Genomic DNA, 24,237 nt, shown 5'->3' with positions numbered 1-24,237 from the left:
TTCGATTAAGACCTACTACATTTTCTAAGGTAAAATAGCAAAAAACAAGATAGCCCCTGACTCTCCATTATGGAGAATGGAGATTAGCCTGTCTCCAATTCTTGCCTTTCGCTGAATGTTACTTCCAAGAACCTCCTTGCGAATGTCCATACATTTCTTCCATTCTTTGATGAACATGTGTTCACCGGTTTTAGAAATCCGATATGCACAGGTGAGCTCCCTAGATTACCTGGCAGTATGTTCAGAACTGAGAGGCGACCATGCAGAGACATCAGATGAGGCACACAATCCATCGGGAGTTTCTGTTGAAAAACATAATAATAACTTCGTAGTTAGCAACGATGTACTAGTTTTAGAAGTATGCAAAAGATGCATGGATGTCGTAATAGTAAAAAATCTTATCAGGGTATCTCCAGAGAAGTTACCGTGGTTCAACACATGCACTAGTGGCACGTATTCACCATAATTTGGAGGAGTTCGATAATAGTTATTGTAATTCTCAAGAAGAGTACAAAATGCGAACAGATGATTTTTCTCCTTATACGTTAATTCGGTGCCATCGGTGTAGTGGGTTTTATCTACCATCTTCCGCACAGTCTTTGAAGAATCAAAATAAGCTGTCAATGGAAATAAGCTATCAACTATTTTGAAATAAACAATATAAATTAGCTAATAACTATGTTTGAGAAACTCACATAGCGATACAATCGGAAGCGTATCAACAAGGACCCAAATGTCCATATTGTCTTGCTCGATGTCAGGATCACCAAGATCCATGGTGACAATCATACCCTCATAAAAACCATATATTTTGCAAAGTGCTTCCCAATTTTGGCAACCAAAATGGGTTACGCTCTGACCATTGGACAGATTTACTTCAAAATCCATATCATGATGGGTCCTTAGGTGTATTTTCTTTGTTTCGAAATTTTCATGGTCTTCAAAACCCATCCTGTCCAAGACATAGCGTCTTGCATGGCATGGGATAAACTAGTCGAATTGTAAAATATGAAAATTAGACGTTGAAATAGTTGAAGTCATGCTTAATTACGAAAAAAACACTTGTTGTTGTTGCGTACCATTTCACAATCGAAGGTCTCCTCGAGCTTAATGCTGAAGCGCCGATCTTCGTCCAGCTCAATGAACCTGTCGCACATACCTCGATCGCCGTGGCACCAGCTACACTCCCCCGGGAGATTGTCGTCGTCCGAGTACGACGTTTCCTACGTTCATAATTCAAAGATTAAACTTGTACATATTCTAGCACAAGTCATGCCAGAATTCACGAAAAAATCCGGCATGACCTTTGCTAAAAAAGGACATATCGAGCGCCTGAAATTTGCCGGAACGGAAATTAATCAACACTCCGGCAAAACATAGGCCCCTCGGAGATGTAAACTGAACATGAACGGCCACTTGGGCAACCACATATCCTATTTGAGCAACAACACAAGATATACAAGGATATTTGGCTGGTCTCACCTCGATGCCGGAGGGGGTCGGTGACTGGGACGACGGCGGGGATGTCGGAGGGGGTCGGTGACGGGGACGACGGTGGTCACCTGAAACCATATAAGTTATCACTAATACATCCTGAATAATTGCTTAAACTAAAAAAATAACAACAAATATGACATGTTCAACCGGTTTTATTAATTCAAATAGTTCTTACTAAATATAAACTTACTATAAATAGAAAAATACTAGTTCTTTCTAAAAATAAAGTAGTTCAACTAGTTATATTAATTATCTTACTAAAAATACATTAGTTCTATTAATTCAACTAGTTCAACTAGTTTATTAATTTACTTACTAAACTAGTTCAACTACAACTAAAGTAGTTCAACTACAACTACTATTAATCATACTGCCCTAGTTAACTAGTACCATCACTACTAGTAATTAACATCTACTACTACTAAAAATCTAGTACTAACTAAGCAACATCTAGTACTAGATATGAACCCTAAATTAACATCTACTACTACTAAATCTAGTACTAACTAGTGGCAGGAGGTGGGGGCGACGGAGAGGTAGCTAGGGGCGGCGAGGTCGAGGGCGGTGGGAGGAGGGCTGCCGGCAGAGGAGGGAGGAGGGGCGGCCGCAGGCGGAGGGAGGAGGGCGGCGGCGGAGGAGGGAGGGGCGATCGCAGGCGGAAGGAGGATGTGTGAGGAGGAGGGAGGAGGGACGGAAGGAGGGGAGTACCTCGGCGGCGGACGGACGAAGGCGGCGGCGGCGGCGACGCACGACGACGGTTATCGGCACGCGGGCGAGAGTGAGAGTGTGAGTGAGGGCCGGTCGTGCGCGTGGGGATAAGGTAGGGATAGTTGTAGCGCGTTTGCCAAAACGCGCTATAGCTAATCTGAATGGCAGTAGCGCTTTGCATATAAACCGCTACTGCTAAGTGTAACTATACAAAAGTACGTCAATGCAAAAATACATTAGCCATCAATGATCTTTTTGTATACAATCTGAATTGTCAATATGAGTCCTCTCCGGTAGGAACCGGAGAGGACTCATATTGCGGCCACAAATTTTACACATAAAGTTCAGTGAAGACCAACTGGTTGTGGTAGTTTCAGAAATAACATATTTAAGGTGGTAAACACCCTGTTCACGGAGCAAGGTGGGACTAAACTTGTGGGCTGATCCTAGCAGTAGCGGTTTTCCTAGAAGCGCGCTGCTGCTAACTTCTATAGCAGTAGCGCTGTTCAGTATAGTGCGCTACTGCTATAACTAGCGGGGCGGCGAGGTCATGGCAACTATAGCAGTAGCGCGGTTTGTGGTGGACGCGCTACTGCTATTTTCCTTTCAGCAGCGCGTTTTGATATCACGCACTGCTGCTAAATAGCAGTAGCGTGGTATTTTGAGAAGTGCTGCTGGTAAGATTTTGTGTATAGGCTTTTCCCTATTAGTGGAAGGGCATTCGCCATTATTGGTCCCCTGATGAACGGTGTCTGGACAATATATCTGTTGTTTTTCTTTATGCGTAGATATAAACATATATGTTGTTAACGTATCCGCTGGTCATCCTGCTAGTTAGTGATTAATTTTTTTTGGGTAGTGATTAATTATTTATTCAATAACGTTATGGCTTTACCCAAAAAGTAGTACTAATCATAGTGTGCAGCTGTCTTAATTAATGCACAGTTGCGCGCTAAATAAGCTAGGGCAGCACCGCTGTATTCGTTGTAGTACCATGGTCGGACAAAAGGTACATGTAATAGTTTCGCTCTATAAATAAGCTACAAAGCGTACCTCGTTCAATCAGTTTTCCTCACGAGCAAGTAGTCAAGTCCATCTTTGCGGAAATGGAGTCCAGCGCTGTGGCCGAGTGTTTGAGAGATAAGTGCATCCTCATCACCGGCTCAACAGGGTACCTCGGGAAATGTATGTACGACAACTACCTCTATCCTGCATGCATGCGCATCATTCTTGAATTATTGATCCCTAGTTATAGCATCTCCTCGTATCTTACATACAGTGCTCGTGGAGAAGATACTGCGGGTCCAGCCGGCTGTGAAGAAGCTGTACCTGCTGGTGCGCGCCCCGGACGCTATGTCTGCCGAGCAGCGTGTCTTATCCGAGGTAAACAATTGGATTAACTCATGTCAACTTACGATAAGATCCTGAGAAATGCCAAACTGTCTACCATAATATTGCCGTGTCCTGTTCTACTTCTGTGATAAAGGTGATTGGAAAGGATCCCTTCAATCTTCTGCGAGAAAAATACGGGATTACTGGCTTCCAAAACTTCATCAAAGAAAAGGTAGTACCTCTCGCGGGAGACATCATGGCTAGCCACTTAGGGCTGGACAACGCAAGAGTGGATGCCCTGTCGGAGGAGATTGATGTTATTCTCAATGTCGCTGCAACCACTAGCTTTTATGAAAGGTTAATTCCCTGACTTCTTGCCCATGCGTTGTGTTAGCATACAAATCAGGTAACAACGTACTACGGAGTATATCGTGAAAAGATAACAACCGAAAGCGCAAAGTTATCTTGTTTATTTTGTTATGAGAACAATATTATTGCATTTGTTGGGTTTTTTATCTATACAATTAAAATAAACTTCTTTTTTCTCAAAACTTTTTACAATAAATTTTTGAAAAGTGGTTATTGAGCGTCTGTGTAGGTACACCCGCTCACTTTGAGCATGTTTAGTTGAACTAATTATTGCTAGAAAATGAAAAGTATAGTACAACAATAACAATCTCACCATATAATCAGGAGGAAAAAAAGATAGATGACCTCATACAAAAAGAGCAAGCCATGCAAATATATAGGAATTTAATAAAATTTTCAGAGTTTTCCTTTTTTGTTTGTATCAATGACCATATATTTCAAAATGAAAATTTACAGGTGACAGAATCCTAGTACCACAATGTGTCAAATTGTTTTCAGAATACAACGTAAATGTCTCTAATGAGTTGTGTGTAGGCATAGCATAGCAAAACTCCTCTCTGAACGTTTCTACATATATTTAGTACTCGCTCTGTTTACAAATATAAGATGTTTTGAGTATTTCAATGTGAAGTACATACAGACTGAAATGAGTGAACAAATGCATTAAAATGTGTTCATATACATCCGACTCGGAAAAAGAGTTAGAACAATTTATATTGGTGAATGAAGGGTAATTCACAATTTAGAGGCCTCTTAGATGACGGCAAAGGGATTAACATGATGGAGTGAACAAATACACTAAAATATGTTCATGTTCATTCGACTCGGAAAAAGAGTGAGAACAACTTATATTGGTGAATGAAGGGAGTACGTCACAATTTGGAGGCCTCTTAGCAGACGGCAAACAGATTAACGTGATGGTTGAAATTGCCAGTGTGCCTCTTTTTTGACATGTGCAAATTGCTAAGAGTATGAAGAAGAAAAGACAGAAATGAACACATCCATTGTGTCAAAAGCTTGTTTTGGAATGAGGCGTGTAGCTGACCCCCGTGTCCTTCCGAGCAAGAGCAGCCCCGAGGAGACCCATCTCGCCGAACTAGCCTTTCTCCTCCAAAGTGTTGAGTGGGCTCGTTTTCTACTTCTCCTTGCTGGGTGTGTTGTTCCCGCGGTGGCAGCGCCAAGCAGCGGCGGGCGAACTCCGGTGGCGTCGTTGTTACCTCACCGTGGTCCTACTCCGGTGGATCTGGTGTGGGATGGGTGGCCTGACGTGTTTCTCCGAAATGGCTGGCCAGATCTGGTACACCTGTGGCTTCCATGTGTTGGCTTGCTCCTTGCTCCGGTTAGGCGACGCTGTAGCGCCGTGATGCAACGTCCCCGGGTCAGCTAGCGGCGTGGGGGTGTGCGAGCCCGATCTGGGCGTGGAGCTCGGTCAGGACGCAGCTGGCCCGGATCCAACGCTATGGCAGCTGGCCCTGATCCGCCGTTGTGGCAGCGCATTGGTGGTGCAGGTGAGCGTCGTTCGGCGTACTTTGGTCGCAGCTGTGAGCGCAGCGGAAGCATTCGTTGGCGGTGTGGTTGGCCTCGGGCGGTGATGCGGATGTGTTTCGCTGGTTCGTGGTTGATGTGGTATTGTTTCCAAAGCCTCGTACTAGATGGCGGTGGTGCGGGCACGGGTGCATGTAGCCCTCCAGGGTGACGTGGAGGCCGAGGCGTCCTTTTTCTCCTTTCTGTTTGGTTCGCCACTGTTGATGTTCACAGCGGCCTGGCTCCTCCCGAGAGTCAAAGGTGGTGAGTCAGGCTTTGGGCGAAAGCCTTGTTCTTCAACGGGGGTCGTTGCCGGTGAAGTTAGCATCCATGGATGTCCTCCTTTTTTCGGTGGCATTGTTGGAGATTACTTCTTCACACTAGGATGTGGCCGGTCAAAGAGGATTAGCGTTGGAGGTTGTTGGCTAGACTGGACCATTCCCAATATTTGGCGGGGCGGTTGTGCGTGAGTCCGGACGAAAGCTTATATATCGACAGGGGGGGTCAATGCCGGTGTGATGACGGCGTCCTCGGGCATCGTTCGTCCTTTTTGAAGACGTCTCTGAAGATCGTGATTACAATCGCTCCCGGTCAAGATCATGTTAGGTGGTGGCGTTCTGTTTGTCTTGGCTTTGGTCTCTTTTTAATTTGTGGCCTACTTTTCCTTATAAACCAGTCTACTTCGTATTTTTTTTTCTTCTAATGAAATCAGCTAAGCTCCTGCCTTGCTAGTAAAAAAAACTCATTTGGAAAATAAAAATGTTTTCTAGTTCAAACCATCCATTTGGTTCACATTCCATTATCGTTAGTGTATATGTTTCGATACATTTTATTTCTGACCTTTTTTGTTACAAGGAGAAAATAGACTAGTTCCATGTGTAACAAGTTAATATGACTCATGGTGGTTGGTATTACACCACAACACGATGAAGAACCTAAAACATAAAAAGTACAAATTTTTAATATGCAAACACGGCCCTAGTGGTACTGCTTAGACCGCAATCTAGTCCTAAAGGAAATCCCAACCACGTTAGACACTCCATGGCCAATGTCTCCGGCAAACATCATGGCATTAAGGAGAAGAGGGTATCCCTACCTGGAGGTTCATGCGAAGAGCAAAAGCGATCGGTGTTAGGCCCAAGCCAATGATGAAATCTACGTCTCGCAATGGCGCACCAAAGTCATCTATTTGACCAAGAAACTGGTTGGATATGGTACACAACTCCAATGGTGGAGGTTGTTGTTTTGCAACTTGAAGAAGAAGGAGCACCATAGCCAACTTGAGTCCCTTAGAAATGCAAGATCTAAGAAGGTTAGACCAAACTTGGTGCAACCCCCCTTCCTCTCCCTTTTGTGAGCCCACCAACAAAGAGAGAAGGGGGAGAAGTTCTAGTCACCACCTGATTTGGCACCATCTCACACTTCTTGAAGAAGTTGCCGCAAGATCGTAGTTGTAAATAGCACGCTATTGCGCTGGTAACATTTGGATAGACCTCGCACTAAACATGTGGTCTTCAAATTAGTAGCATTTAGCGTGCTATGGCACCAATTTAGCACAAAACATAGAATGTCATAGCCTCCTATTTAAAACTATGTGCAAGATCCACTTGCAGAGTAAGTAGTCCACCATGAATGACAACCTAAAGAAGAAAAAGAAAATCACCGAGCACAACTCGTAAGCACCGATATCAAGCTCCACAATGATATAATGGAGGGTCCTTGGAAGGAAACCCTAGCATACACCTAATCATACTATCAACGGTGATGACACGATCAACACTCTCTTGTTCCACACGTCCTTATTGTTATCTATATCAATAAGGTCCCCTCCCGCCAATAATGCTATTAGTTTGTCTCGTTCGATATAATGCAACTGAATTCTCCTGATTTGGCATCTACTCGGACCTAATGATCATGACAAATGTATGATGTGGGAAGGTCGCGTTGTATGGATTTAAGCTATACTTTTGTCTCGTTTCACGTCATTATTGCTCACTAGCCACCTATACCTCTGTATTGGTCACCATATTTAAATGAAAGTCAGAGGACAACACATGTACTATATGTCTTGCAGAGAAGGATCTGCCTGATACAATTATATTATAGACCTTTTTTTACTTGCTGCCTCTAACGTTGCTGCATGTATAGGTACGATGTTGCTTTGGCATGTAATGCCTTAGGAGCAAGAAATGCATGCCAATTTGCCAAGAAGTGTCTCAATATGAAGTTATTTCTTCATGTTTCCACAGGTAAGTACATCCTACATAATGAAATGTACGTTATTTGATCAACCCTGTCAAAAAATGGAACATGTAGCAGTACATAGTACATGCCTTGTCAAGTATAAATGAAGAGATTTTTTCTTTTCCTTCATCAGCTTATGTTGCCGGTACCCAAGATGGGCTGTTACTGGAGAAGGCACTTCAAAGTGGTGAAACTCTAAGAGAAGGTCTCTTCTTGGACGTTGAAGCTGAGTTGCAGTTGGTTGAGAACGTCAAAAATGATCTCGCAATTGTGAAGAAGACTGACAGCTCAGCACCACCTGAAAAGTCCGTCATGAAAAAACTTGGATTAGAGAGGTATACCCAATTTGGTTACGTTATGGGCCGTTGGGTATCTATTCTAAGAAGAAGAAGTAACACACACCCCATTTCATAATATAATGCATACAGATTCTCTAAAGGTCAATCTTCATAAACTTTGACTGAGTTTATAGACAAAATAACTATATTTAAAAAACCAAACAAATATAATTAATTAGATATTCCAGGAATTATATTGCATACTATATAAATTTGGTATTGTAGATGTTGATAATTTTAGATTGATTTGGTCAAGTTTACACAATTTCTTTTTTGCATGGGAAAGTTTACACTACTTGGCTTCTAGAAAATAATCCATACGCACTATATTAGAATTCAGGTTGTACTTGTTCGTTTTTACATATTTACACAAATTCTCGTAAAATTTGTGTCTCTAGGAAAAGAATAGCCATTGATTTGGATGTCTTATCCCATATTCTAATACCTTTACATAAAAATATATTACTTAACAAATAAATATGATTGAAATTCAGCTTGACGGAAAATGCCCAATGGAACATATCTCTATGCGAACCCACAATTATTTTTGTAAATAGTCACATACTTCTGAAACTTTATTCTAATGAACATGGTCTAGTGTTGTACTCCCGTGTAAAGTTCACTAAGGAATGACTTCCGAGGTCATGTGTGCAAAAAAATAAAAATTGATCCTATATAATAAATTCTATTGCAGTTTTTTCAAGTTGCAATTTTGCCTTTTCACCCAGAAAGCAAATCATTTCTTCGTGAAACTTCATACATGAGTAGACCACTTGACATGTTCGCTAAAAGAAGTTTAAAATTCTAAGGCAAGTGGGTGCACCAGGACCTAAGTTCTCAATCTTGTTTGGACTATACAAAAACATTATACAATAAATGAAACTAGAGTAAAAAATAAATTTCATAGGAAGTTCGACGTAAGAGAGACATAGTTTTGGCATTTTCTCTTAACAAACTTTTATTTACATCGAAAAAAGATTGTGTTGAAACAATTAATGGTTCCTTTATTTACTGTAGTTTGACTACCAATGTGAAATATACTAATTAAGCCACACTAGTTATAACTCTTGGTAGTTTCAGGACCTAGCAAATTTAAGTTTGCTCAATAATTTGTTTGTAAATGACATTTATATAAAGTTAGTTGATGGTTGCAGTTTTATACTACAAACTTAAAAGAACTATTCTGGCTTGACCAAAGGGAATTCAATTATATTTTCAATTAAACCCTGCTTACAAATTTTTTTAACTGCATGGTTTTGGTTATTTTACTGAAAAAATAAAGTTGTAGCCAAACAGTAATTGTAACATAAATGATCAAATTTGGTCCTCTATGCTTAATTCTTTGTATAACAACGTATGCTGTCACAAACGTAGAATAAATAGGGGAAACACATTTTCTAGGTTAACCATATGGAAAGAATTAATGAACAACGTAAATAGCTTGATAATGTTTCTATTGTAACAAGCAACTAGCAGGGTGACGTGACCCATTTGTGCGTTACAGATTTATCAAGTATTGCCATAGTTTGTCGTTACAGATTTTGACACAGTGTCCAGTGCATAGATTTTTTTTCATTATTATTTTATGGATATGGACTTCTGTAGATGACGAAATTAATGTATTACTGGAAAATATTATATTATTTCTATTGAGATATAAATTTCTGCATTTTTGTTAAATGTATTACTGGATGTAGGTCTAACTTCTTTTTCTTCAACTAGTGACCTGCATGTTTGTTCGGCTTAAATACGATTATATACATCGTCTTAAATTTTGAGTGTTCCTACAAAATTATAAATGGCGATAAGACAATAAAAGCACGTTAGTACAACTTCCTAAATATCTTCTAGGGAATCACAGCATTGAATATAATCTAGACATATCTTTCATTCCCCACAAGCATCATAACCACTGCAATATTACATTTACAATATTCCTTCATAGTAAAGTCGAACATTTGAAATATGTGTTATGGCCCTCACATCTAACATAGTGTTTTTATCTGGGCATGCTCATAGAAACTTTCTAAATGATTACAACTGTATAAGTCTCGACACAACATATTTTTATTATTGTATCTATGTATGGTGTTTTCATTAAGTGGTATTATTTGGCACATGAAGCAGATTATCATAGAGTTGACATGATTTGTAGTTCCAACTCTTATATTTGCTGGCATGACATCATGTTACATCATTTTCATGATACTCTAGCTCATACCCATCACACATTACAAATGGTTGATCAATTTTTTCCCTAATGCTATATTTGTCCTCTAAATGATAGTTTCACCCATATGATAATGTTTTTTCATGACATTAGACACATGTTTAAAGAAAATTTTGTGCCTTCTGCTTGTGTTATTGGGTGTCATTAAGAGATAGGGATTCCTAAAATTTTGTGCCTTATGCGCTACTTATAGGCACTTTTGTAAGTCAGCGTTTTCCCATTTATGCGGATTTCTGTGAGCGTGTTTTCCCATTTATTTACCTCAGCAAGGGTTATTACGGGTTTCAATTCTTCTTTTTCTTTTCTTTCTTCCCTTTCCTACTGCTTTTGGTTTCTTAGTTTTCGTTTTTTTTTGTTCTTTTTTCGTATCACTTTTTTCTTTTTATCAAAATCGTTAACTTTTAAAAAATGCAATATTTTTTTTCAAATTTGAAACTTTTATCAGTTTGTGGAAAAATTAACATCATTGAAACTTTCTCCAAATTACAATTCTTTAAAATCTTAAGAACTTCTTAAAAAATATTGAACTCTTTTTCATTTTTGCGAAATATTTTCAAACTATGAATTTTTCAAGTCTTGAGCTTTTCTAAAATTCATAAAAAAAAATCAATTTCCTGAACTTCTCTCAAATTAAAGAATTTTTCCATTTTCGTGTACTTTCACACATTTCATGATTTTTTAAATATGAAGTTGTTTCAATTTTCAAGAAAAAATCAAATCCATGAACTTTTTAATAAGTGGTGAACGAATTTTAAATCCATGAATATTTTCAAAATTCATGAAATTTTTCCCAAGTTCATTAACGTTCGTCAAATTCATGAACATTTTTGCAAAATTATTGATTTTTTTCCAAATTCGTTTACAATTTTAATATGCATGAAGTTTTATTATTTACAAAAACTTTCAAATTCATGGTTCGTTGTCCCACGAGTGAACTTTTTTTGAACCGTCAAAGTACTTGTGTTTTAGACACGCTACAGTACCTGCATTTTACACGGAAATTTGAAGTAGCCTGCCTAACTCTAGAATAAGGACTCGTGACGCTGCAGTACCTGAAATCGCTATAGTCATTCAAGACGCTACCGTGTTTTGACCCCAGCTACAGTACTTTGGAAATGGGCCGGCGCAATCTGAATGCTCTCGGGCTTAGGAAAACTGGCGCTAGGGGGGCTCTCGGGCCAGAAACAGAAACAGAAACAGGCAGGATAGCACGGTACTTCTAGTTTTTTTCTGTTTTATGTTCGCAGTATTCTATTTTTCATCATCCGCACGTTTTTGTGGAAATGCTGATCTTTTAAATTTCTCCACTTGTGTACATGCTGATCGGAATTCCTCTCTTCTTTCAATTTCTTTATCCATGCACCCTGCACGTGTCAGGTTAACATACATAACTTTAGGCACGTAAGATAATATCTTTCAATCTTAGCGGTAAGTATTACAGATCAAGGATGTATATGATTTATCTTATGTGGAAGAACGTAATGTCTTATTTTTATTATGTTTTAATTATATAGTAGATAGATAGATTTACCTCGGTTAACTATATCTTGCACTCCAATTATCTTGACACACGCCTATAGCTATATATGAAGGGCATGCGGTTAGATGAAGTCTGGGAATGCCTCATGGAACAAAGGGTAGACCGACCAAGGAGACAATGATGACATATACTGCGTAATACATTCATTGAAGATTTACATCAGTAAAATAGCATTTTTAAATAAGAAAGACAACGAAGGGTGGTTAGAGATTTATTGCACCATATACTCCTATGCTGTACACATGACGCATGTATAATTCGTAATGCATGACACCTCGCTTTTGATACTAACTGAACTCCTGATTAATTATGGAAGAGCTTGCCATTTTGGATGGCCAAACGTGTATGCATTCACTAAGGCAATCGGGGAGACATTAATTGGGCAGGAAAGGGGAGACCTTCCGGTTGTCATCATCCGACCCACCATGGTAACAAGCACTTACAAAGACCCCTTCCCTGGATGGATCGAAGGAGCAAGGTATGATAAAGACTATATGAAACTAGACAGTGGAAAGCTAGCAAAACTGATACATTTTTCCCAGGACAATTGATGCTCTTATTGTCGCCTACAATGAACAAGCATTGCCATGTTTCATTGGCAACCGTGATGATATAATTGATGTGGTGAGTACGTACTACGCTAATAACTTACTAATAACTTAATGACCACCAATGGTATATGTAGCCAAACTATACTGTGGCTAGCTAGAATCTACTGGTGAAGCACTTGATTGATTAAACTTGACTTGTATAGATACCGGCAGACATGGTAGTAAATGCAACACTGGTCGCCATGGTTGTTCACTGGAACGATAAACAGCAAGTTATATACCACGTAAGCTCATCACTTCGGAATCCATTGACTGTTCTGGTTATGGAGGATGCATGTGAGGATTACTTCAACGATAATCCTCGTGTGCTAGAGAATGGGAAGCCCTTAAAAAACAGAAGACCCTACCTGTTCAAGGGACTTGCATCCTTTCGTGCATACATGTTCTTGGTGTACAAGGTACCTCTGGAGGTAAGTAATGTTTCTTATGCATATGCATATATCGTGTTCAGAAGATAAAATTATCTTCTGAAATTTATCATCTTTATCTTTATATAACAGATGTTGCATGCGGTGAGCATGTTATTCTGTGGGTTGTTTTCAAAATATTACAACAAGCTCAATCAGAGATACAATTTCTTGGAGTTGTTGGTCAAGCTGTATGCACCGTATGCATTCTTTAAAGGACGGTGAGATTTCTGCTTGTGTTTCGCAGTTAATTAATTTCTGCTGGTAAAACTGTAATATATACTCGAATCTGAAATTTCCAATAAGTATATGAATATTTGAACTGATTCCCCATAGCCGACTAGCCAACAAGCCATTCGGCTAGCTAACAATCACCTAGAACACTGCAATTAATAACTAACACCCAGAACACCACTGTAAATATTCTCTTTTTGAATTTGTGCACTCCAAAATTTAGAGTTTGAGTAGCATGGAGCCTTATCAGAGTATAATAAACAAGGCAATAGGGATGCATGGTTTAAGACTTTCAAATTGACACTAAGATATAGTTATATATTATTGAAGTTTGAGTCTGAATGTAAATATTTAAAGAAATATATCAAAAAACAGACACTCGAGTCAATATTTAGTTTCCACAAACTTTACTTAATTATGGTTATGCTAATTAAGTGTTACATGTTCTTTCGTGTGAAGCTTTGACGACACGAACTTTACAAAGCTGAGAATGGAACTGGAGACGGAGAATGGCGACGACGACATATTTAACTGTGATCCCAAGAATATTAGTTGGCACAAGTATTTCTTACATGTCCACGTACCAGCTGTTATAAATGATGCCAACATAAACAAGAACCGAAGTGAATAGACAAGATAGGCCTCTGCGAAAAGGACCTCTACATAAAGAGCAATAAATGGATGCATGTTCCTTGATAAATTATTGTTGTCAAGAATAATATACTTTATGTTGATGGTATGCAATGTAAAAGTCTATGTACGTATCTGTTATGTAATCTCTTATACTACATTACTATATACTAGCAAAAAGGCCCGTGCGTTGCAACGGGAAAAAAAACCACATGCTCTTAATTTACAAAAAATGATCTGTAATCTGAGAATTTGTAGCTACGGCTCAAACAAAGATTGTCTTAGCCTACAAAAGCACAGTGCAAGATTCCACATGTATTCTATTTCAACAAGGCTTGCATATAGATTTAATCCATACAAATAAAAGTGCAAGTGATCATGCATTCATTCATGTTATGTGTGAAGTGGGGTATTGTTACGGGACGCTAAATAAAAGTGACAAAAACAGACAATGACACATTCGCACACTACGGGGACGTGTGCATCAAGGGCGGTTTTCAGTTTAAGCATCACCAACTTAGTGTAACTCTTGAACACTTTTTTTCACATGCATATTTCCTAAATACATGAAGAGTTGCTAAAAAGATATATGATTTTTTTAAGCATAAAGAGAGATTTTTTTTGTCTGAAAAAGAACATTTTTGTATGCTCTCCTGTGGACGCATCTACATGTCATAGTTATTGGTCCCTGTTTCATCATTATTTATATCTTATCAAACATATCTTTTATTAAATTTTTTGTCGTGGATGCCTACTTTTTTACTTTTTGATATGCATGTCCTCTCTTTCTTTTTTCTTATATATACGGGAATAGTGCAACATCTCATCTTTATCGGATCTCCTCTCCATAGTCTCTTTTATTTCTTTTATAGCGGACATCCCATCTTGATTGTGTCTTTCTTTTATTTCTTGTCATGCATGTCCTTATTTATTGGGTGTTTCTAAAAAAATTATCTTCAATTCCGTGTCCAATCGTGATTTTTGCTGAGGTGTTCGTCCCCAATCCCTATCATTACCGGTATGAAAGAAAGATGGATAATGTATTATTGATTAAGATTACACCATAGATAGTATTTTTTAATTATTAATGGCTAAAATAACATCATATTCATATTCTACATATTTTTCTAATTAAAATTCATATATAACATGTTAAATTTGGAGTTACGGTTTAGAAGATATAAGTATTTTAAAAAACATTTGATATCTACTGCGGGTTTAATGTCAGAAAAATTTGGGGGTTTTCTATAAAATAGCATAATGGACCCAGAATACCTATTTCTGTTATTAGTACTACCAAAAAGTTCCGTGGGTTGCAACTGAAGAAAAAAATTCCACACGCTCTTAATCCACAAAAAAAGCTCTATAATCTGTGAATTTGTTGCTACTGCCCAAAAAAAGATGGCTTAGCCTACAAAAGCGCAATTCAAGATTTCACAAGTATTCTATTTCAACACGGCTTGCATATAAATTTAATCCGTACAAACAAACGGGCAAGTGATCATGCATTTATTGATGTTATGTGTGAAATGGGGTATTGTAATGGGCCGGTAAAGGTAAACGACAAAAACAGACGATGACAAATTAGCAGACTACGAAGATGTGTGCATCAAGGGAAGTTTTCAATTTAAGCATCACGAACTTTGGGTAACTCTTGAACACTTTTTTCACAAGCATATTTCTTAAATACATGAAGAATTGTTAAAAAGATATATGATTTGTTTAAGCATAAAGAGAGATTTTTGTCTGGAAAATAACCTTTTTGTATGGTTTCCTGTGGACACAGGTACTTGCGTCCATATTTCATAATTATTTCTTGCCATACATGTCATAGGTATTGGTCTCTGTTTCATGATTATTTATATCTTGCCAAACATGTCTATTTTTGTCGTGCATGCCTCCTTTTTTACTTTTTGCCATGCATGTCCTCTCTTTCCTTTTTCTTATATATAGGAGAATAGCGCAACATCTCATCTTTATCGGATCTCCTCTGCATTTTCTCTTTTATTCTTTTATTGCGGACATCCCATCTTTATTGGGTCTTTCTTTTATTTATTTTCATGCATGTCCTTATTTATTGGGTGTATCTAGCAAATTTATCTTCAATTTCATGTCCAATCCTGATTTTGCTGATGTGTTAATCCCCAATCCGAATCACTACCAGTATGAAAAAGGACGAATAATGTATTATTGATTAAGATTGCACCATAGATGGTATTTTGTTCAAATTGTTAACTGGTAAATTAACATCATATTCAGATTCTACATATTTTTTAATCAAAATTCATATATAACATGTTAAATTTGGAGTTACGGTTTAGAAGATATGAGTATTTTAAAAACATTTGATATATATTGCGGGTTTAATGTCAGAAAAGTCATGGAGTTTTCCATAAAATTGCATGACGGACTAAGAATACCTATTTCTTTTGGAGTCAATCACACCACAGGTGCTTGAACTTGGCGAGAAAACTCAGTTTGGTGCTAAAACTTGTGATATACATTGAATCACTAACAGAACTTGGTCTGCGCGTGCATCTACAGTGCTAACTACACTTGTATACGTGCAGGGTGCTGATGTGGTGCGCCAACATGGCGCAGGGCCCACCCATCAGTGAATAGGAGGCAGGGACCTGTTTTTTGTTGCGGAAACCCTCCTAATTTTTTATTTTTATCATGAAAAGGCCGCTTGAAGTTTTTTTTTCTTAAAAAGATGAAAGGTGTCCATTGGGCCGCACCCGTCAGGATACATTACAAGCAGGAAGATAAAATGCAAAAAATTGCGCCGCCCAGGTTCTAACAGAAGACTCCGAGACTACCCGGCCGGGCTAGCGAACATATCAAGTACAATTTGATGCAAGCACATAAGTCTTAAATGGGCTGCTGTCACGGCCGACATGTTAGTTATTTTCCTTTATAATCCCGAAAAAAAGTTATTTTCCTTTACTTAGTAATATTGAAATTATAAATAATATCACTAAAATGAAGTAAACTTTTTAAAATAATGTTCACGTAATTATAAAGAATATAATTATATAAAGAATATAATTATATAAAAAATGTGCTTACATAAATACTGTTCACATAATTCAAAAAAATACACCTGACTATTAAAAAAATTACATAACCAAAATAATATGAATGATTTACAATAATAGTCATGAATTATAATATCATTCGTTGAATTACATAAATATTATTAATGTATTCAGAAAAAAGATTCATGTATTTTTAGGCTATATTCATGTATTCACTTTAAGAGAAATAATATTATTCAAAATAATGTTCATATCATTTTAAATATTATTAATGTATAATTTTACAATCAAAATTAAAATAATAAATATAAATTATATCTATTAATTAAAAAATTATAATGTGAAAATGGGCCACGGCGCAGCTCATTTAAGCCCCATGTGCGTGATGGTCTAATGGACATCACGTAAAGTGTTTTTTTATGGGAACAACACGTAAGAGTTTTCTTTTGGACCCCGATAACGCGCCCACGTTCGGGCTGGGGACTTCCCAGACCGAACTCTCTCGTTCGGTACGAGGGACCGACTCCACGAACAATTTCGTTTGGTAGGACGACAACCCCCCCCCCCCCCCCCCAGCCCGAACGCCTCCTCACTTTTTTCTCTGGAAAAACTTAAAAAGAAAGAAAAAGCCCAGTATAAGAAAACAAATGAAAAAAGACAAGATTTTTTTGATATGACAAATAAAGAGCCCACTTTATGCTGTGCTCCGGAAAAAATGACAACAACTTTGCCATGTTAATAATTAAGAAATATGTTATAGATCAGAAAATGCACACATTTTATAAAAATTGCCATGTGTTATAGATCAGGAATCCATAAAATTGCCAAGCTTGTTCTAAAGTTCCCCCTAAAGGATTTCCCATGAGCAAACTTGGGGATTTATGTGAAAAGGAAATTTACATGGCAAAAATATGTGAACAAATTGCCATGGAAAAATGTAGACGTGCTACGAGCTAACTTGAGTATTTGCCATGGGTTGTTTCCCCCTATGGAAAAACAAACCAGAAAGTTGCCATGGCAAAACTGTCACGACCTAGGGTCGGTCGGAGTTCGACGGCGGCGAGCCGGAGTGGCGGTAGGAGGAGCAAGGGGAAAACGGAGTCGAGGGAGAGAGAGAGATACAGAGCAGAGGAGATAAGAGCAGAACGAGAGGATAGAATGCTTTGATTTCAAATTCCATACCCGTCACGGTTTACACGCTTGCTTATATAACGCAAGTATTACTCGACCCGCCGGCCCACTCTCTCGAGCCCAACACCCCTAGGCCCATGTAACGCTTCATTCAAATCTCCTTGCCTTTCTTGCGCGCGCTGCTTGCCTTCTGCGCTGCCTCATCGCCGATCGCCTGTGAGCCACTGCTTACAGTACCCGCCCCTGAAGAACCAGCTTGTCCCCAAGCTGGTGCACTGGGAAACCTGGTCTTAAGCACCTCATAGTCTTCCCAAGTTGCTGACGTAGCCGGAACAGTAGCCCATTTAACTAGGACTTGCAAATGCGCGGCATTCCCTTTCTTGACCAAGCGACGATCGAGAATTTCTTCAGGAATGACACCTGGTACTGTCAGATCTACCGGAACTGGTAGTGTGGTGAACACCGGGGTGTGATCTGGCACATGGCCCTTTAATTGAGAGACATGAAAAACCGGATGCACCTGGCTTCCCTGTGGTAGTTCCAGTTTGTAAGCTGCAGTCCCAATCTTGCCCACAATTTTGTAAGGTCCAAAGTACTTGAGTGCCAGCTTGTGATAGGGTCTGTTTACCACAGTAGATTGAGAATACGGTTGCAGTCTCAGATACACCATCTCCCCTGGCATGAACACTCTGTCCGAGCGATTTTGGTCAGCAAAGTGCTTGTACTTTCTCTGGGCCCTTGCCAGGTTATCTTTCAGGGCAACTGTGTGTTCAGTGTGGGTGGCCATCCATGCCCTGACATCTGGATGTGGAGATACAGGATGCACTGCTAACTGACCTATGTTAGGAGCATGGCCATACAGAGCTTGTTATGGTGTACACCCCAGAGAAGAATGATATGTAGCATTGTACCAGAATTCAGCCTGTGGCAGCCAGGTTGCCCACTTAGCAGGACAGTCATGTACTGCACATCTTAGGTACATCTCTAGGCACTGATTTACTCTTTCAGTCTGTCCATCTGTTTGAGGATGGTATGTTGTACTCATCTGCAACTCTGTCCCCCACACTCTAAAGAGCTCTTTCCAAAATGAACTAGTGAAGATCTTGTCTCTGTCTGACACAATATTGTTGAGAAACACTTTGGCTACTGATGGTGCTGTGAAAGGGTGCTTCAGAGGGAGGAAATGGCTTACTTTAGTCAACCTATCCACCACCACTAATATAGCACTGTAACCATCTGATTTAGGTAGTCCCTCAATGAAGTCCATACTGATTGCTTGCCAAGGACTGTCAGGGACAGGCAGAGGTTGTAACAGGCTTGGTTTCTTGCATAACTCATGTTTGGCCTGTTGGCAAATGGCACATTGCTTGACAAAATTTTCTACAGCTACTTTCATCCCTTCCCAACTGAATAGTTGCTTCACTCTATGATATGTTGGAAGAATACCAGAGTGTCCTCCCACAGGACTTGCTTGAAAAGCCTGGATTAACTTTGTTTGGAGACCAGCATTTGCTCCCATCCAAATCTTGTGATCTTGCTTTTGTAATCCCTCCTGTAACTGAAAACCTGGACAAGCAGCTGGATCCACTGCTAGTTTCTGTAGCATGGAACAAGCCACAGGATCAACAGCATAAGAATTTAGGATCTCTTGCACCCACACTGGTTTACTGGTGGATATGTTTTGCACAGCAAACAAGTTGCTACTCTGGAGAGAGCATCAGCAACAGTGTTTTCCACTCCTTTTCTGTATTGGATAGAGAACTACAGCCCCACTAGCTTGGTCATAGCTTTCCTCTGCAAATCTGAAGTCAGGTTCTGATCTCCCAAATGACACAGGCTTTGGTGATCAGTTTTGATCACAAATGGTGCTCTAGACAAATAAGATCTCCATCTGTCCACTGCCATCATAATTGCCAAAAACTCCTTCTCATAGATGGATTTCTTCTGATTTGCCACTCCTAGAGATTTACTATAGAATGCAACAGGGTGCCCTTCTTGAGACAAAACAGCACCCACTCCAGTGTTACAGGCATCAGTCTCTACAGTAAAAGTTTTGTCATAGTTAGGCAGTGCTAAAACTGGAGTGTTGATCATGGCTTCCTTCAAATGTTGGAAAGCTTGTTGAGCTGCTGTGGACCACTCAAATGCTTGTTTTTTGAGAAGAATAGTGAGGTTTGGCCAGCAACCCATAATTCCTCACAAACTTCCTATAATACCCAATCAGTCCTAAGAATCCTCTTAATTCAGTGACATTAGTGGGTGTGGGCCACTGTACCATTGCTTCAGTCTTTGCAGGATCTGTAGCTACTCCCTTGTCAGAAATTATGTGTCCCAAATACTCCAAAGATTGTTGGGCAAACACACATTTTGATTCTTTCACAAACAGTTGATTTTCCTTGAGGATGTTGAATACAGACTGGAGATGTTCCAAATGATCCTCTAGGGTCAGACTGAATACCAGGATATCATCCATAAACACTAGCACATACTTTCTGTTTGGACCTGCAAACATAAAGTTCATTACACATTGAAATGTCCCTGGTGAAGTTGCTAATCCAAAAGGGACAACCCTGAACTGAAACTGTCCATGGTGAGTTTTGAAGGTTGTTTTGTATTCATCTTCTTCCTTCATTCTTATTTGATGGTACCCAGCCCTCAGGTCTAACTTGGAGAACCACTTACTGCCTCCCAACTCATCCAATATCTCATCAATGACAGGCATTGGAAACTTGTTTTTGATAGTTACCTCATTCAGCCTTCTGTAATCTACACAGAATCTCCATGTACCATCTTTCTTTTTTACTAACAGTACCGGAGCAGCAAAAGGGCTCATGCTGGGAGTGATTAGGCCAGCATCTAACATTTCCTTAACCTGTCTTTCTATCTCATCCTTCTGTTGTGGTGAATATCTATATGGTCTGCAGTTTACAGGTACTGTATCTGGCAGCAGATTGATGGAATGATCAAAAGCTCTGTGGGGAGGAAGAGACATTGGCTCTTGGAACACTTCCTTGTTCCTATCTATTACTTGCTGCACAGCTGGAGGTATATCAGTGACAGGTGCCATAACAATGCGATTCAGTAAAGCTGTAGCCCACACTTCATTGCCCTTCTCCCACTTCAACAGTTGTTCTGCAGAAACCTCCTCTATTTGTTCTTGTTGTTTGGGAAGCACACCTTGCAGTTTGATCTCCTGATCTTTATATTGAAATTGAATCCACTTGTCAGCCCAATGGCATTTCATGACCCCCCACTGTTCTAACCAGTCCATTCCTAGGATAATGTCATGTCCTCCTAATGGTAACACTTGCATGGAGTTACAGAAACTGTGGCCTTGAATCCACCAAGTGAGCTGAGGAACTATTTCAGTGCAGGTGATAATCTCTCCATTTGCCACCTTCACTGGTCGAGGTCGTTCAAGTTTCTCTGCAGTAAGGGAAACCTTGTCCAACAGTGACTGATCCACAAACGTATGGGTGCTGCCTGAGTCTACGAGGATCAATACAACTTTGTTTCCCACCAGTGCTCGAAGTTGAATTGTTCTGGGATGGGTTGCACCTGACAGGGCTGTAGCTAAGATCATAGCACACTCTTCAGTATCTGTTGTAACTAGAGCATCCAACACTGCGTCTGAAATAATCTCATGTGGATCAACCATCTCTGTTGCTTTCAGCTGTGCTCCCCCTAGTACTGCTTGGTTACATGTGTACCCTGGCACGAACTTATCTTCACATTTGTAGCACAGGCCATTTGCCCGACGATACTCTTTCAACTGTTTTTCTTTCCACAGCTCTCCTGTAGCCAATCCAGATCGTGTGTCTGATTTGTTGTACGTCATTCGGGTATAACTAGATTTTTTATTTTTCTGTTGAAGCAGTAAACCCTCCTGTACTGACGCATACAGAGCTGCTATCTGTATCATACTCGGTATCTGAAACTCGACAGCTGATCTGAGCTCTTCCTTGAGACCCATGACAAAACGAGTAACCAGGAAAGTATCACTAATTGTCGGCTCATACAGTTTAACCGTGTATACCAGCTGCAGAAATTGCTGTTTGTATTCGTCGACAGTTTCTCTCTGTTTCAGGAGCATTAGTTCCTTCATCTTCTGTCGATACACATCAACATCGAACTCCAACAGTATCGCCTGACAGAACTGCTCCCAAGTGTGGAACTCACCCGATTGTTTGAAGGCCTGGTACCAACGGGCGGCATTATCAGACAAATACAGAGATGCGGACGTGACTTTGAAGCTCTCTGGGATGTTGTACAGTCTGAAAAACGCGTCGCACTTGTCGAGCCAAATTCGAACATCTGTGCCATCGAACTTGGGGAAATCCATCTTCGGCATCCATTGCCGCTTGTTCGTGTTCTCCTCTGCCACTGGGAGTATAGGTTGGAGATGAACAGAGGCTACCTCAGGTATTTGAAGCGGACGTGGTGGTGGTTGCCCCACCGGTTGTGGTCTCGCCCCCAGGATGCCGTCGGAGATCTCAGACGCAGTTGGTGACGACGCCTCTGGTACTGCCTGCTGCTTGCTCATCTGCACCGCATGCGCCTGGCTCTGCTGCACTTGGCCAAGCGTGTTGCACGAGAGGTCGACCTTGACCTGGACTTGGTCGAGGCGCGCTGATTGCTCGGTCAGCTTGGCGTCGAGGGCCGCTAGTTGCGTGTTGAGGCCGTCGACGGTGGCCAATTTTCTCTGCACGGCGCGGATTTCCGTGAATTCCTTCAACATCCTTTCCTGAAACGCCTCCATCTCGTCCGCGATGAAGCGCGACTGCGGGTTCGGCTTGAATGTCATTGTGGCCGCCGAATTTCCCCGAAACAGCCCACCTCAGGTCAGGGATTACGCAGATCGAACCTGAGGGTGATCCGCTACCGTCGCCTCGGATTTGCTGGGCACGAGTCGGGAAAAATTTTCTCGGGCGATTCGCGGCGAAGCGGAGAGACGGCTCTGATACCAGACTGTCACGACCTAGGGTCGGTCGGAGTTCGACGGCGGCGAGTCGGAGTGGCGGTAGGAGGAGCAAGGGGAAAACGGAGTCGAGGGAGAGAGAGATACAGAGCAGAGGAGATAAGAGCAGAACGAGAGGACAGAATGCTTTGATTTCAAATTCCATACCCGTCACGGTTTACACGCTTGCTTATATAACGCAAGTATTACTCGGCCCGCCGGCCCACTCTCTCGAGCCCAACACCCCTGGGCCCATGTAACGCTTCATTCAAATCTCCTTGCCTTTCTTGCGCGCGCTGCTTGCCTTCTGCGCTGCCTCATCGCTGATCGCCTGTGAGCCACTGCTTACAAAAACATACATCACAGCCGAGTATGTGATATAAGCCAATACCAATTGAACAAAATCATACAACCAAAAATCATAAAAACTTATGGCAACTTTTATTACGATGATTATGTATTAGAAAGTATTTTTGCCATGGCAACTAACATTACCATGCGTATAATTCCAGCATAAAAATTGCTGTAGCGATGAAAATGATGGCAACTTAATATGTTTTCCACTCTAATTTTTGTTCCCTAACATGAAAGTAGCCATGTTATCTCAATAAATTCCCATGTAGTACTATCTGAACACTGAAGATCATACAACCAAAAGCACATAAAAAAAAGAAGGAATCCAGACTGTGCTTGCGTAGCAGAAGGTTGGGGGCGAGGGCGAGCCTGCCCAAGCAGGGAGGCGGCGGTGAGTAGGAGGAAGACGCACCGGGAGCCAACGTGGCCGTGGGCCTTGGCGCCGCTGGGCGTGGGCCGGCGATGACGCACAGGAGATGCGGCAAGAGGCACGGGAGGCGATGACCAGGAGCAGGGCTGGAGCTCTGGGCGCGGCGAAGGGTTAGGGAGGCGTCGGGAGTCCGTCGACGATGCATAGGGCCGGCGGCCATGGATGCCTTGACTCGGGAGCTCGGGTCGTCTGCAGGAAGAAAATGGATAGGATGAACAAGAGTGAAAAAGAGAAAGAAGGGGAAGGAGAGGGAGGTAGGAGGACGGCGCTGGGAGGAGTAGTCGACTGGTGCATCACTCTCGAGCGGAGTAGTCGACTGGTGCGGGTGAGCTGTCGGGGAGGAATGGATAAGGAAGAGGAAGAGGAAGACGTCCCGAACGATTTTAGTTTGCTAACCTGTCTCTCTGGATGTTTTATGATTGGTGACCCTAATCCAGTGCTACAAACGGCGTTCGGGACGATAATGCAAAAACCAGCACATTCGGCAGTCATCTTTTCCCTTTTTTCAGGGGAACAACACGTAAGAGTTGGTGTGATGGCTAGCGTGTGACCATTTTTAAACGATTAGTTCGCGGGTATTAATTTCTCTTTGTATTTGTTTCCTGACGGGTGGGTCCCAAGGGTCATTGAGACATGTCTGAGGGTTTTTTTTAAAGATTCCAA

General features: G+C 40.7%; 2 protein-coding genes and 1 long non-coding RNA gene across 3 annotated transcripts; 1 reads left to right on the top strand and 2 right to left on the bottom strand.

Annotated features, from left to right (window-relative positions):
- The first annotated feature begins 3,311 nt into the window (after nucleotides 1-3,311).
- LOC125540839 (alcohol-forming fatty acyl-CoA reductase-like) lies at nucleotides 3,312-13,665 on the top strand. The gene is made up of 10 exons (XM_048704386.1): nucleotides 3,312-3,390; nucleotides 3,485-3,588; nucleotides 3,692-3,894; nucleotides 7,579-7,679; nucleotides 7,808-8,009; nucleotides 12,099-12,260; nucleotides 12,325-12,406; nucleotides 12,537-12,803; nucleotides 12,894-13,021; nucleotides 13,494-13,665. Exons 1-10 carry the CDS (start codon nucleotides 3,312-3,314, stop codon nucleotides 13,663-13,665), a joined length of 1,500 nt encoding a protein of 499 aa, XP_048560343.1.
- Nucleotides 13,666-17,984: 4,319 nt separating this feature from the next.
- Nucleotides 17,985-22,637, bottom strand: LOC147988167 (uncharacterized). Its single transcript, XM_087534111.1, has 5 exons — nucleotides 20,516-22,637; nucleotides 20,109-20,335; nucleotides 19,804-19,872; nucleotides 18,745-19,430; nucleotides 17,985-18,627 (listed from the first exon to the last, which is right to left on the bottom strand). The coding sequence occupies exons 1-5, from the start codon at nucleotides 22,635-22,637 to the stop codon at nucleotides 17,985-17,987; spliced, it is 3,747 nt and encodes a 1,248-aa protein (XP_087390237.1).
- A 290-nt stretch (nucleotides 22,638-22,927) lies between these two features.
- Nucleotides 22,928-23,944, bottom strand: LOC147988166 (uncharacterized). Its single transcript, XR_015618552.1, has 2 exons — nucleotides 23,557-23,944; nucleotides 22,928-23,131 (listed from the first exon to the last, which is right to left on the bottom strand). It is a non-coding gene; the product is annotated as an uncharacterized LOC147988166 (long non-coding RNA).
- Nucleotides 23,945-24,237: the final 293 nt, after the last annotated feature.

Source organism: Triticum urartu, chromosome 1A (genome assembly GCF_056163025.1).
Source record: "Triticum urartu cultivar PI428250 chromosome 1A, HENAU_Tu73, whole genome shotgun sequence".
Taxonomy (NCBI): Eukaryota; Viridiplantae; Streptophyta; class Magnoliopsida; order Poales; family Poaceae; genus Triticum; species Triticum urartu.
Note: the sequence above shows the minus strand (reverse complement) of the source record. Positions and strands in the feature narration are given on the sequence as shown.